The 14,802-nt window shown below is 40.9% G+C and overlaps 1 protein-coding gene across 2 annotated transcripts in view; it reads right to left on the reverse strand.

Moving 5' to 3' along the window:
* Positions 1-8,849: 8,849 nt before the first annotated feature.
* Positions 8,850-14,802, reverse strand: part of LOC147888913 (sterol 3-beta-glucosyltransferase UGT80A2-like) — a 69,688-nt gene continuing 63,735 nt past the window's right edge. For both annotated transcript variants that reach the window (XM_087392614.1, XM_087392613.1), the window contains 2 exons: positions 9,649-9,798; positions 8,850-9,265 (listed from right to left, as the gene is read on the reverse strand). In XM_087392614.1, the coding sequence (XP_087248740.1) occupies positions 9,074-9,265; positions 9,649-9,798 (342 nt within the window). In that variant the 3' untranslated portion in view covers positions 8,850-9,073. The remainder of the gene's footprint in view (positions 9,266-9,648; positions 9,799-14,802) is intronic.

Consider the following 14,802-nt stretch of genomic DNA (forward strand, 5'->3'; position numbering starts at 1 on the left):
GACTTGTATCATATCAGTTGACTTCATAAAGAGTAAGAAGGAATTGAATGAATCCTTCAACGGCCTATTGGGGAAGAAGGCTTGCAGATTATCGGCTATGTACCATATTGCGTGGTCAAACCATAATGGTTGTGCTGATCTTTTCTTCCAGGCACCTACATTTCAAATATGCTCTTCCCACATTAAAGATATCATTAACATATTTTGCAAATTTCCTTTCAGTTTCTAATATCCTGCTCTTACATCTACCAAATACTCCTACAAGGGAAGGGCTGCGGTCTGCTGCAAATGCAGACATAGGAGTAGATTCATGTCATGCAGTTCCCACACCTTGTTATCACAAGCTAATAATTTTTCTTCCCAAACTCTTGCAGGAAAGAGAGGGTTTGTACAAGTCTGCGTTGAGCCCTTTCTCCATGTGACCGTGGATACCATAAGTTGGTCGGAGAAAATGGTATCTTGTACTTCTTGAGATAATCCTTCCAAATCACAAAAGCTATGTTGGGTTTTCCTTGATGCAGCACTGCCTGGAATGGAAAAGCACCTCAGGCCCAGGTTTTTCCATAGATAGAGGGGACGCTGGTGGAGGAAGATTGAAGTATTCAAACAGACATCAAACAGACATCGCATTGCGTCCGGGGTTTTCTCTGCAAAATCTAGCAGAGTAGTGCTGTCCTCTTCCATGAGTGGGTCCAAAGACTGAACCAGTTGATTAATAATCTGCATGGTTTTTTCAAAGTTTCCCCTCCCTAACACTAGCAATCTGCACCAATCATTGAGGGATAATTGTATCACCAACAACTTGCTAGATTCAGGATGTGTTGCAATTTCTTGAGAGTCGAGAGCAATGATTTCTTCATGGATCTTCTTATTGAACATGGTCATGACTGCCTGGCAGCCAAGTGATGGGGCTGGGAGTGGCTCATCATATCCTAAGGATTTTCAATCCTGATGCCAAACAGAAGTCTGCATCACAAAAGCATAGCATGTATAACCATTAGTTGTGAAGAGTCTGTTCCCTTACAATGGTTACACAAGTGTATTTTTCCTAGGTTGTAATCTATCCTATCATTATCTACTCTTCCAATCCATTGTCATGTCAAAGCATATAGGCTTACATGATCCAACGCTCTCATTAAAATTCAAATGGCATTACTGGCTAGCACTCACACAACTACATACAGCAGATACGCACTCTGTAAAACTGCCCTTAGTGCTGGTCGAAGTGTGTTATTCTTTAGTCGTTGCTAAAAGAACTTGCATGCTTTGATGTTGACTTTGTTCTGCAGAGCCAAATACTTCGATGTATACTTCCGTAATCCCTACTTCTAGGCGAAATAGAAGCGAATTAGAGTTTCGTATGTCAGGAGGATCCATGTCGCTTACGTCACGCTAAATCGTGAACATGCTAACGTCTTAATAGCGAGATTCTAAACTGGACCTTAATCCTACTGTTCTTCCGTTTTCGGGAGCTTGTGTAGCTATTTGTAGAGCTTGTGCCAAATCACGTAGAGAAAGACAAGTATCCGAACCGCGCAGTAGCTGTACGACTCCCACGTCCAGCTCGCATTTTCTATCCTCTAACGTTCAAAAATGGAGGGAAACGTGGCATATTCTCCTTAGCAGGGATGTTAAGTCACATAAATGCATCATGGTTGGCTATAGTGAAGAAATTAAAGCATGCAAGCTGTATGATCCCTCCTCCCGCTATCATTTCCAAATTTTATATGCAATATGCCCTTCTATAAAAAGCCTTCAAGAGGTAGATTATCTATCTATAGCAAAGCGAAAACATAAGGATACGTTCAATTACATGAGGAGTGCACTTATAAGGTCATATAAATGTAGACACATGTGGATGCAACGCCTGATTCTCTAGCGGAAGCCCTTATGTATATTATCTTCACTCCGCCTCCGCAATCTATTAGTAGTCTTTAGTCTTGCTATATGCGAGCTCCAATGGTCTCTTTTATGTAGGTCATTAATACTTAACTGAGCAATTTCCTTGATCATACCGTGAAAGTAGTGACTATATCATAATCGTTGGCATAATCAAGGATTAGGCAAATGTATTCAAGGGGTGGAAAAATGTATGTGCGTGTGTGTGTGTGTGTGTGTGTGTGTGTGTGAATATTACTAAAAAAAAAGTGTGTGTGTGTGAGAGAGAGAGAGATGACAAAATTAGATTATGCAATGAAAAGTGTATGTTAGTCATGAAGTAAGAGAAGCCTTGGGTTCTTCTTCCATCTAGTACAACAAAACCAAAACTCAAATTAACTTGTGCCAAGTCAAAGGAGTCAACAAGCATATTAGACTCCATCCCTAAAACTATTTTAAATGGTTAAAATCTTGCTTAGGCCTTGTGGGATAGTTTTACAAACTATAACCTCTAATACGATGATAAAACAAGACTTTTGTTCTAAGCTACACTTCCCTTATCAATTGCTATCTTGCCTATTGAAACACATACCAAGTGTTTGGGGGAAGAAATTCTCATCAAGTTTGCCTATGATGCTTCTAGAATGTGCATGAAGTCGTCGATTGTCAGCACACCTACTTGAGCACAATGGTTTTGACAGGATACACTATCCAATGTTGTCGTTTATGAAAGTAAGTAGGAAATTTGAATTCGTGATTAGCTGAGGTTGAGAATTGCAACAAATTGCTAGACTAAACATAATGAGGATAGCATCATGCCTTTTGGGTGATCTCGAGTACCAATGTGGCTAGTGCCACAAACTCATGCTCATCGATAAAGGAGCTGGGTGTTCTCTTGTGTCCGCATAGTAGTGGGTGCATTTGAATATGAAATGTATCTTCAGCTTAACGGAAGAGTGAGAGAGAGATCCAACCATACACACACAAGACAAGAAAAGAGTGAGAGATGAGAGACACTACAAGTGATCTTAGGCCAAATCCCCATAGCCAACTAAGGAAAACCTCTACTGAAATGGACAACCAAGGGGCTCACAAGACAACTCCACAAGGCTACTCACAAGGCACCACTCCAAGATCGAAAATGAGGGGAGGGGGGAGGCATATATATAGGCTCAGATACCCCTAGCCGATAAGGCTACTAGGGCACCAACGAGCTACCTATAAGGGGCCAACCTCACTGCTAAAAGTGGGCCAACCAAGCAAGGTGGGCCGACCCATCTATAGGGCTGCACACTGCCCTATATAGGGGGCTCACCCCCTAGCATATGGGGGGATGCAATCAACCAAGGTGGTCAACCTACAAGTCGGCCCACCCTCTACTCCACAACCTACAAATAGGGCACAACATGTAGCTCCACACCCCACTTGGGGACCTCCATTGCCTATGTGGCAGTGCATGGACCAGCATGAGGCACTGGAAAGCCACACAGTCCTACTCTAACCGGGGGGGGGGGGGCAGGCACACCCACAACATAGGCCCTCACTCATCTACCCTAGCCTCACTCATTGGGCGAGCACACCCACATCTCTCTCTAGGTGACATCAGGAAATGTATTTAAATATGGGTGCATTTAAATATGAAGGGTGTCTTCAACTTGGCCTCATTTCCATCTTTCGTACAACATGCATCTCAAAAAACTTACTACACATGCACGCATGCGCATGCATGCAAACAAATAGAAAGATAGATAGAAATAGATATAGATAGATAGATAGATAGATAGCCAGATACGGATATGGATACGGATATGGATACAGATAGAGATAGAGATAGAGATCCGTCTATTTAGTTGTGTCTGTGCATGCATGTAAGTGCAATAGATAGATAGATAGATAGATATCCATGCCTATCCATCTATCTATCTATCTTTGTGTGTGTGTTGCAACAAGGTCTAAAAGACACCATCCTATCCAACAGATGTAGGGTGAGGCAAGTAGTGTTGAGTAGCTTGAACTTTCACAATCAATGGAATCACCTTTTACATTAAGCTGAAAACAAGTGTCATGAATTGAGAGTACATAATACATGGGAAGAGAAATTGTCCCTTACATTGCATCAATGTGAAGGTGTACAGTATGAAGGTAGCAGCTACCACAACATGAAGACATGATAATTCTGCAGAATGTCACACTTTGTGTCACAAAGCCATATTTATCCCCTTAAATAAAGATAATTTCTATTTTAACTTTGGTCAAAGGTTATTGACTCTGATAAAATACTATTAACTTCATCCAAATTTAGTTTTACTTCTGTCAACTAGAAAAGTTACTATTTTTTATTGTGTTTACTTAGTTTCATGGTGGGGAGGCCAATAGAGGGCTAGGATTAGTCAAGAGAATTGAATGCATGCATTTTCTAACCTTTAACAGCTGCAATGTGTTTGGTGGTATTTTATTTTTATCTAGGTTTTAGGAGATTGCAAAAATCCCACATTTTTAACGGGATGGGGAATGCAAAAGTGTACATCTAAATGGTGAGTTTGCACCTTACAGGTGTAGCCAATGCATGGTGGATTGCCAAATTGTCAGATGGAACTGCTTCTAAGATTTGGAAGAAATTCAAAAAGTATTTCTATCAGTAGCTTCTGATCATGAAGCGATTGGTACATGAGGACCACATTGCATGGGATGGCCGAAGGAAGAAACGGTCGAGTCAAGTTTACCAAAGGTTTTGGGATGTATATTGCAAGTAGGCCTATTTTAGCAAAACCACAACTCGAGAAGTATCAAGCAGGATTGCCACCAAATATTCGAGTTGCTGTGAATTTGATGAACAATTCAAGCTTTAAGACTCACCTTCTATCAAAGGGAGAAGAAAGATGTCCCAAAAAGGAGCGGGTATGTGCCAAAACGAAAGGATTTCTAGTCATCCCAATTCTAAAAGAAAGGGTTTTGGTCTTAGAAGCTGAGGGAAAACTAGAACCAAAGACCCTATAAGGCAGGAGCTCGCTTTATGCTTGAGCAAATCAAGGCCTTCCTGAAGGAAGGGAGATGATTCTGATGCAGAAAAGAAGGGCATGTGGCTGCCCAATGCCTCAAAAGGACTTCACGTCCTAGGAAGTAGAAAAGACCATAGAAACCACCGAGGCTTATAGCAGGAGGTATCCCAAATGTTTTAGGAAGACATAACTTTGCCTCTCCTAGAGCAAAGTGAGAGATCCAAATGCCTTGAATCTCTTTTAACGAGGGGCTACAGACAATTTTATCTCTAAGGAGGCTCTGCGACTTGGGATCAAGATAGAGGAGTTTGGAAGAGCTTTAGATGCAAATCACATGTTCTAAGGAAATTCGGTTCGTGTCACTTCTCTTATTGGGAAACTTCACATTCATATGCAAGACTATGTGGTCTAGGAGGAATTTTTTAGTTCACCCTTCAAGCATCACGATCTGGAATTCCCTGGTTTCACAGGAAGGAGGTGTAGCTTATGATGCCTCGAAGAGAGCTGATTTTTTAGCATAGGGGCAAGAAGCATCGGATTGTTCCAAAGAAGAGATAGAGGAAACCATTCCCATTGTATCTGATCATTCCATTGCTAAGTTAATGAAATCTGAATTTTTGCATATATGGTTTTTGTTAAAGAAGTAGATCGAATGATATGTATGCTCAATTGAGCTCCAAAGATAGAAATGATTTGCAGTTTCTTAAAAAATTCAAAGGTTGCTTTTCAGATACTCTTCCAAATGAACGGCCTCTTGAAAGATAAGAAGATATTCTATTGATCTTATTCGGGGGAGTGCACTGCCTAACTAACCTTTTTTAGGCAAATGGATTACAAAGGGAGGAAATAATCACTCAAGTGGGGGACCTTCTATCAAAAGGGCTTATTCAACCCAGCTTATCCCCTTTTGTTTCCGAGTCCTGTTGGTTCAGAAAAAGGATGGCTCTTTCTGCATGTGTATAGATTACCGTGCATTAAATAAGATGACAATTAAGAATAGGTTCCCCATTTCCATATTGATGATGTTCTAGTCCATCAAGGAGGTGCTACAACTTTTAGCAATACTGACCTCAAGAGCTGGTATCATGATTCATATGCATCCACAGGATGTACGTAAGACGGCCTTTAGTACTACTTTCAAGTTATATGAATTTCTAGTTATGGCTTTCGGATTGACTACTTTTGACCCGATGATGAATAAAATTTTCAAGCCACATAGGAACTTTATGGGCACTTTCTTTGATGATATATTGCCTTTTTCTTTGTTGATATCATTGTATTTTCTAAATCAATCAATGAGCATAGGCAGCATCTACCCATAGTTTTTCAAGATCACAACCATAAGCTTTATGTAAATGGTAAGAAAAGTGATTTTTTCTTGGACAAGGTTCGTTATCTTGGTCATTCATTTCTAAGGATGATGTGCAAGTTGATCCTACAAAGATCCAAGCTATACAAGAATGGCACGAGCTGAAAACCATACATGAAGTGCACAATTTTCTAGGGTTATGTTCTTGTTACAAGCAATTTATCCGATACTTTGCTAATATTGCAACACCACTCCATGATTTTGACCAAGAAAAATACTATTTTCAAATGATGGAACATCAAAGAACAGGCTTCGACACTGTTCAGGAGAAATTGACCAATGAGCCCGTCCTTGCTATCCCCAATTTGTAAAAACCAATTGATGTAGACTGCATGTGGGATATTGTATTGGAGCTGCTCGGCATCCGAAGGGGCATGTGGTGGCCTACGAAAGTAGAAGGTTAGAAGATGCTGAAAAGCATTTGCACATTTATAAAAAAGAATCATTGGCAATTACTCGTGCTATGACCATCTGGAAAGATTTCATGGTCAAGACTTAACATCAAAGCCTCAAGTCTTTCTTAACATCAAAGCCTCAAGTCTTTCTTAACCCAAACCAAACTCTGAAAAGCATATGAAGCGGGAAAACTTTTAGATTGTTCATAGACCAGCAGTGCAAGACAGAGTGACAAGTGCCTTATCTCGGAGGCCCCAAGTAAATAATGTTACTATTTCTTATCATCAAGAATAGATGTAGGCCCAATATGCAGACTGAATGTGAAATATGACAAGGATAAGACACCTGGACTATTGATGCCATCTTAGGAGAGCATAGCAATGGATTTTATTTTCGATCTCCCGTCCAAGGTAGAAAGATTTCTCCCATTGGTGGAGTTTGCTTATAACAATATCGTCCGCAACTCCTTAATTTTCGATCTTCTGTTCAAGGTAGAAACATGAAATGATGAGATCTTGACTATCATTCATAGATTCAACAAGCAAGCACATTTTATACCCACTCGAAAAACCATCAAGGCTAATCAAATGGCTAAGGTATTTTTAGCACAAATTTTTAAACATAATGATATGCCTAAGTCCATAGTCAGTCATAGAGATCCCAGATTAATCAACCGGAGAACCTTGTTTGATGATATGGGAACTAAGCAAGACTTTTCTTCTTCCACTCATGCCCAGTCTGCTCAAGACCCTTTTCTAGAACTTTCGAAGACTCAGATCAAATGTACTATGAACTTCCAATGCTCAGGAAAATCCAACTTGGAAGTAAGCTCATTGATTTCATCTATAACCCGAAATAGCCCATAATACCTGGTGGACGGCTTTGGGTACACATATTCCTTACCTTTCAAAAGAATCTTTTGAAGCCTTGCCTTGTCAAATTTGAGAAGCACTCAGTCATGAATTTGAAGATCTAGCTGCCTCCTCTAGTGCTTATCTATAGCTTATCTATAGCTTTTTTTTATATTCCTAAGATCGGAAAATTGTTGTCCTAACTTGCTCAAAAACTGTCTTTAGATCTTGGATATACTGATTAGTAGTAAAAACTTCATCTTTTATCTTGAGGATGGGTGGGAGAATAACATTACCATAAATTATCTCAAAAGGGGCCTCTCCTTGGAGCTGCGAACAATATTGTTATAAGCAAACTCCACCAACGGGAGAAATCTCTCACACTCAAGTCACCAAAAATGGGTGAGTAGGAGGGATTCCATCAACCAGAACAGATTATCTATCATAGGAAAAAGAGAGAACCCAAAGGCAAAGTTTTCCACCATTAGTAGTGCTTGATGCCAAGGGGGGGTTGGCCCCTAGTGTGTGTGTATTTCTTGGTCCTTTCCCCTTTTCAGTTCTCACAACTCCCCAGAAGAAAACCCTGCAGTTCCCTCTCAAGAGAGTGATTAGATACATGTTTTCCCTGTTTTCCTCTGAAATTCGAGTTCTTTATCGGTGTGTATCTGCTGCGAATAGAACCAGGCTGCTTCCAGTTGTGTTCAACTGCTACAATCTCCTCTCATCTTCTGTAAATTGAGATCTTTGGTTGCGAATTCACTAGAAATGTTCTTAGGGTTTTCAGGCTAAGTACAGATACGTTTTTAGCTGATTACAGATTCGTTTTAGGGTTTCCTGGCTGATTTCACTTTGGACTGATCAACTTTGAAGCATCAAGTTCGTCATATAATGCCTAGACAATAAGCCATTGACAATCCATCACAACAATCAATTTGACCTTTGCCCTACCACGCCAGAGGAAGAGAAAACTAAGCCATGATGTGTTTTTGATTAGTCATAATCTAGCCCAACAAGGTACACAATAATCAAGGCAGTTTGCTCAAAAGTAGATTATATGTTCAATCTAGCTATGGAGCACATCCAATCCGTCCAGATAAGCAATGCCATCGCCCTAAAAGACTCACCAAAGAGCATAAAGATGTTCTCTATTGCAAGCAGACATTTCATTGGATCAAAGACCTGCTTATGAAACCTGGCTAAAAACAAATCAACCAAGATTAATTTGAATTCAACTGAGCTCTTATAAATGAAGGCCATAGGAGCTTGCACCTTTATTCATATCACATGTGGATAGCGTCCAGTCCATTTGTACAGAAATGATACGATGCATTAACCACTGCACCCTTTAAAAGAATGAATCTAGAATTTTTTCTTACAAAGAATTAATTAAATGTACAAATTAGCTTTTTATGAAAGCTCAACATAACTGTACAAAAACCGCTCTTTCCTCTGATCATAGTTAATAAATCAAGGCCTTGTGGAAACTGTGGAAGCCATATCCTGAATAGATAATGGAAGGATTGCGAAGCTGTTCCATAAAAGGTAGCAAAATACCTTTGTTCTTAGATGCAGTTCTCTCACTATGTACAACATGTGAAGCAGGATAATCTTTGTAATAGTCTCAGGATAATCTGAAACAAACTCGGAGGCTCTGTAGCAAGGGGGGTTGGTGGTATCGTTGTCACCCAATGTTTGTAAAATGCATTAACTGCTCCGTCAACTCCATCTTCTTCCTCCATCTGCTTTGCAAGGTCAAGTGCCCTCTGTTTCACCTGGCAGATAGAAGAGAAAAAACGTTTTCAGGCAGCCAATGCAGCAGGAAACAGTGAATGGAAGGACCTCTTCATAAATCCTCAGCTTCCTTGAATGTGAGCACAGAGCAGGCAATCAACTAAAGATGTCCTCTTTGTAGAGTAACACTTATATATTTTAAAGTGGGACAGGTTCCAATTTGAGCTGAATATTTTTAAAGTGTGACATGTTCCAATTTGAACAGAATACATTCATTCTTGCAACTCAGTCTTTACAAGAGTAAATCGAATTAGGTTAAGAAAAGAATGTCTACCACTCCAAAAGTTTCAGGCATCTGTTGATGCTGCCTATTCCTGGCAAAGATCAAATGCCAGACAGATTAAGGTGACTCTTAAAACCGTACCTCAACACACAACATGAAGTTGATAGCATGGACAAGTCTCTCCAAGGAAAACTGCTGTACAGGAATTGGTGGTGGTCCAACACCCTTTGAATGCACTCTCTCTCCCCAAAATGGTTGATCTCCAAAAAAAGGAACGATAGTTGTGGGACACTGCGCAGACAACCATGTTACTCCAACTAAAAATTAATATCTCCATTGTCCACCATCAGAACACATGTGTCAGAGACTGTGCAGAGAGAAAACAATAACCACCACCACATGAACTAAATAACAATAATAAGATTTGTTATCCAACACAACAATGCATGTGGTTGACATGACTTAAATTTTGCAGTAGACTGTAAACATGTAAATGTGTGCTGGGGTGTGGATGTGGGCTTACACATCTCTCCATAGGTGCACATGCATGTCCCAGTTGGGCTTACATGTCTCTCCATAGGTGCACATGATTAGTAGATGCTGGTTCTGCCTCATCTTGAGAGAAGTGGAAGGCTCCAGGTTACATAGCTAGTAGTGATCTATCAGCTATTACAGAAGACAGAGCCCTCTGTCTTAAGACATGCATGCCTTTTAAGGTTTGTCCTGGTTACAGAGGATGGGCAGTATGGTATGTTAGAAATGTCTTTCTTAGGCATAGAATGTAGAGAATTGTCTTTAGGACTAGACTGAGCACATCTGGTTACAAATATGCCAATTGTTTCCGCTTGCTTCTTGGTCACTATCGATCGGGGATGTATGTGATGGGTCACTAGATAGTCATTACTTGATGAGACAGAGACCTTTGACTAGACAATCTCTACCCTAGGTTATTACAAACCCACAATTGAAGTGTCACACTCGTTCTCATAAATATGCTTCACACAACATGTCTGGAACACTTGTCCTCCATTGCTTTTGTGGATGATTTGTTACGAAAGATTATCTCTAGCATCTCTTTCAAGTGTTCGGTGTGCTTGGTTGTAGATGAGCCATTGGAGGAGTGTTGAAGGACAAGGCGATTTTGTCACAGATCATAGACCATGTAAGATTTCTCAATGGGATGGATGTTCCATCGGCTCTCTGACTGCAACAAAGTCATCAAAGACCTTTAGCAACTTTCTTTCAGTTCACAAAATATGGAATGAGATGACCCAGGTTTTAGAAGCCAGCTTATCCTTTGGGAATGAGGCTTACAAGGGGTGAATAAGCGTTTCTGAAAGAGCCTTCACATGAAAAATGAGCTTGAGAGGGCATGGGAGGCTTAGCATCACTGCACTAAAAGCAGAAACTCTGTAAATTAATAGGTTTCGAACTACAGTGATGCACTAATTCAACTCAAACGTACGGATGAATTTTAGATTATTAAAGGCCTGTCAACGGTCTAAAAAATGTTGTTCTTATACTTTAGTTAAGCATGACTAAAATTACAGAAATCGAGGATAAGCTCCTGTGAGAACGTCACACAAGAATCATGCAGAAAAAAACGAGGTTGTTGCGACTGATCCAGTGCCATGAGGAACTTGTCACAATATGCGTGAAGAACAAGCCATGTTTCTATTCTCTCATAAAAGATACCGTCCTGGCCTTACCAGCATGGAGGAACCCTAAATCTTGCCCTAGGTGGCCACGGGGTGTGCGTAATGCCTTGCCGAGGTAATACAAACAGACTCATGAATAAAGGTTTGAGTCCCACTTATAGTGGCTACACAAAGACAGACATATCTGCCATGCGGAGACACTGGCTATGACCTCCCAAGCCGAACCTACATGGAGGGTATGAGGCCTAAAATGGTAGCTAGCATAGAATCCAGTCTCATAATCTGTGGGATTCCTCTCTAATTCAAGAGAGCTTGTCTGAATCTGCTCCCTCATAGAACACCTGAGATCTTGACTATGTGAACCAAGAAATGGATTCACACGTGATGTACAAATGATCCCTCATCATCCTGCCAATCAAGTGTGGATAAAGAATTATTTTAAGGTCAAGATAAACATTGGAAGGGTCCATAAAGTATGCCCAAATTGTGATGACAAACTATGAAAATGAGGGTCACATGGGTCTCATGTCAAAACCACTCGGTTTTCCTGCAATTAAAAGAAGGGGCATAGGGGCATTCCAAATGAAAATCCCTCAGATACCATTAAGGAATTTGAAGGTCATACTTGGGATACAATTATTATAGCTTCTTCGCACCAAAAGGTAACAAAGAAGTAAAAGCTTACCTAGAGGACAGCACCCATATGTGTTATTTGCCATTGATAATGTGGAAGGTCACTTTTTGAATGTTGGTGACAATGCAACACCAAATTCGTTAGTTAAGATTTTAAATTTACTAGGAAGTCCAAGTGTACATAAATGTTAGGAGGACCTCATAGAGACAGTTTTACAGATTTGGGTGTCTCATATGCAGGGCGGAGTGCCGTTTCCGTCACTTGTGGCAGCAGCCCTTTCTGGTATTAATTTCTGCCATTCCATTGCTAGTACCAGGAGACGTGAGATATTCAGACCGGAGGTTGGCCTCCATCAACAGCTAGCAGCCCTACAGAGGGAAGAGCAGAAAAGGCACAGCTTATTAGCTGAGTCATTCTGGACTCAGATGGGAGGAAGAGTCAATAATCATTTCTTCTCTATGCATGGCCCAAGACATGGTAGAGAAAGTGTTTCTCATCTTATTGACGCTGATGGGGTTCTACAGACAGATCCTGATATCATCTTATGCATAGCTACGGATCAGTACGCCTCCCTTATTTTAGCAAGTCTTGACAAGAATGAGGCCAAATATAGAGTTTGGCAGGCTATTCCAATATTGGTGAAACCACATATGCGGGTTTCACTTGATGCACCTTTCACCAATCTGGACTGCACTTCTAGCCCTTCATAGGGGCAAGTGCCGGGGTTCAGATAAGTTGACGCCTTCTTTTGCCATTGCCTTTTGGGGTATGATTGGGGACCATGTTACCTCAGCCCTACAGGGCATTTGGGACTCTGGTGCAATGCTTGATTCAATTACAGAGGGTCTCACTCATCCTACCTCAAAGGGGGCTTGCAGAAATTTGCTCTCCGTATAGAAGGCTATCACTCTTTTGGGCAACTTTTATAAGATTTTGACCAAATCTATCATTTTGTGTTAAGCAGCCCATTCTTCCGTATCTTATTTATGATACGTAGATTTATGATACGTAGACGGGCTTTATGCTTGGCTGAAGCATTTTTTAAAATATCTTTTCATTTTGGGAGGCTTCAGATTCGTCTATACCAAGTGGCCACAGGCTTGCCACTCTACTCTTGGTTTTGAGAAAGCTTACAATAGTAGATTGGGGTTTCTTGGAGCGCACTCTTCTACATCTTGAATTTATGCTTGGATCAAAGGGGCTTCTTTTTTGTACAGATCAGCCCCCACCCAGGTGTTTATCGAAGGATAAGGGGGAGAGATTTCAGATTTCCATATCAATCTACTCTTGCCCCTTTCCTCTATTTGTTTGTGGCGGAAGCAATGAGCATCTTCTTGAAATCGTAGGCTGACGTTATTGGGATGAGACTTCCCCTAAGATAGGATGAGGAGATCTTGGACAGTGAGCTTATTGATGACATTGCTGTATTTTTGGATGCCACTCCATACACTCTCACCTTTCAAGGCAGCCTTATTTTGTTCTGCAGCAGGTGCAAATATCAAGCGGAATAAATCCAGTGGCTTTTCGACGAGTGACAAGGACACCCTAGATTGGGAGGCTGATTTTGGTTTCAAATAGATTCAAGGGGGTGTCTTTGTCAGATACTTGGATTACCAAGTCGTCGTGGGCATATCTCTTTCACACCATGGTTTGCTCTAGTGTTGAGAGTATCAGGAGAAAACTCCTCTTTCGGAGTTCTAGCAAACTTGATCTAGCTTCTAGGGTGATTGTTGTTAACCAAATACTACTGGCCATGGCCTGGTTTGTTTGCTCTTGCTGGTGCCACTCTAGCGAATGCATCACTCAGCTGAGAAGGTCTATAATGGTTTGGTAGACACCAAAGCCAAGGTGGCTTGGGAAACTTTGATTCTCCCCCTGCAAGAAGGGGGCCTTGCAGTGCAAGGCCTTAAGGGCTTTGCAAGGTTGTGGTCAGGGGGCTTCTACCATGACAAGAACCTTGGAAGGATTTTTTCATTTGTAGTATACGCTCTCCACCGGTGGGGATTTGATGGATAGAGACAAGTGGCTTTTTACCTCAGCTCATCTCGAGATCCCTGATCTAGTCTTATGGCTGCCATTTTGAAAGCTTGGGGCAGGTAGTCTTCGGAGAGTCTCCCTCTTCTTTGGAAGAGAAGGATAGGCAGTCGGTCGTGTGGAATGATAGTATACTTGATGAGAATGGTAGACCTCTTCGTTTTTCTCGCTATATGCGGTTCTCCGTATGAGAGAGAGGACCCGCTTCCCCTACGGGTGCTTGGAAGGATTTCAAAAACTTTCTGGGTGATTGTAAGTTACCTCGGAAGATATAAGGGGATTGAGCAGATTCATGCAGCTCTACCCGTGCATTAGATCGTTACAGATGGTAGGCCACACCCTCATCATTCGTGGCTTGAGGCCTCTAGTAGGTCAAATATCCCAATTCACACCATAGCTATGACTCCGACAAGGTTCACATGGGGATGCCTTGGTTTTTTATTCACTTTGGGGACATACTAGTTCAGTGATGAGGAATCCTTATGGACGTTGTCTTATAATAGTTTGACAAGAGTGTTTATAGTTTAAATTAATGCCGTTTGGTCTAAGGAGTGCATCAGCAAAATTTATGATACTCTTGAATAGCGTCTTAAAGACCCATCAACGAAAATTTATCGAGATATTTTTTGAAGATCCTGATCTACAGTGAAAACAATAGGCAGCATCTTGAACCCTTGCGGAAAGTTTCAATTGCTTAGGAGATTCTATTTTTGCAAAGTAAGTAAGTACAAATTCTTGCAAAAGATTGAGATATTCGGAACATATAATATTCAAAGCAAGAGTACGTATGGATCATAAAGCGAAGGCCATATTGGAATGACCACATCCAATAAATCTAGGCACAAAGTTTCTTCTAGCCATAGATTTTCAAATAGCTTCAGGTCTAATGACTTCTCCAAATTAGATGGAAATCTCTCTTACTATTGATCAGATAACTCTAAATTAGGGGTGTGGATATACATGATGATG

Source organism: Dipteris shenzhenensis, chromosome 21 (genome assembly GCF_047967505.1).
Source record: "Dipteris shenzhenensis isolate YYH24624 ecotype China chromosome 21, Dip_SZ_1.0, whole genome shotgun sequence".
Taxonomy (NCBI): Eukaryota; Viridiplantae; Streptophyta; class Polypodiopsida; order Gleicheniales; family Dipteridaceae; genus Dipteris; species Dipteris shenzhenensis.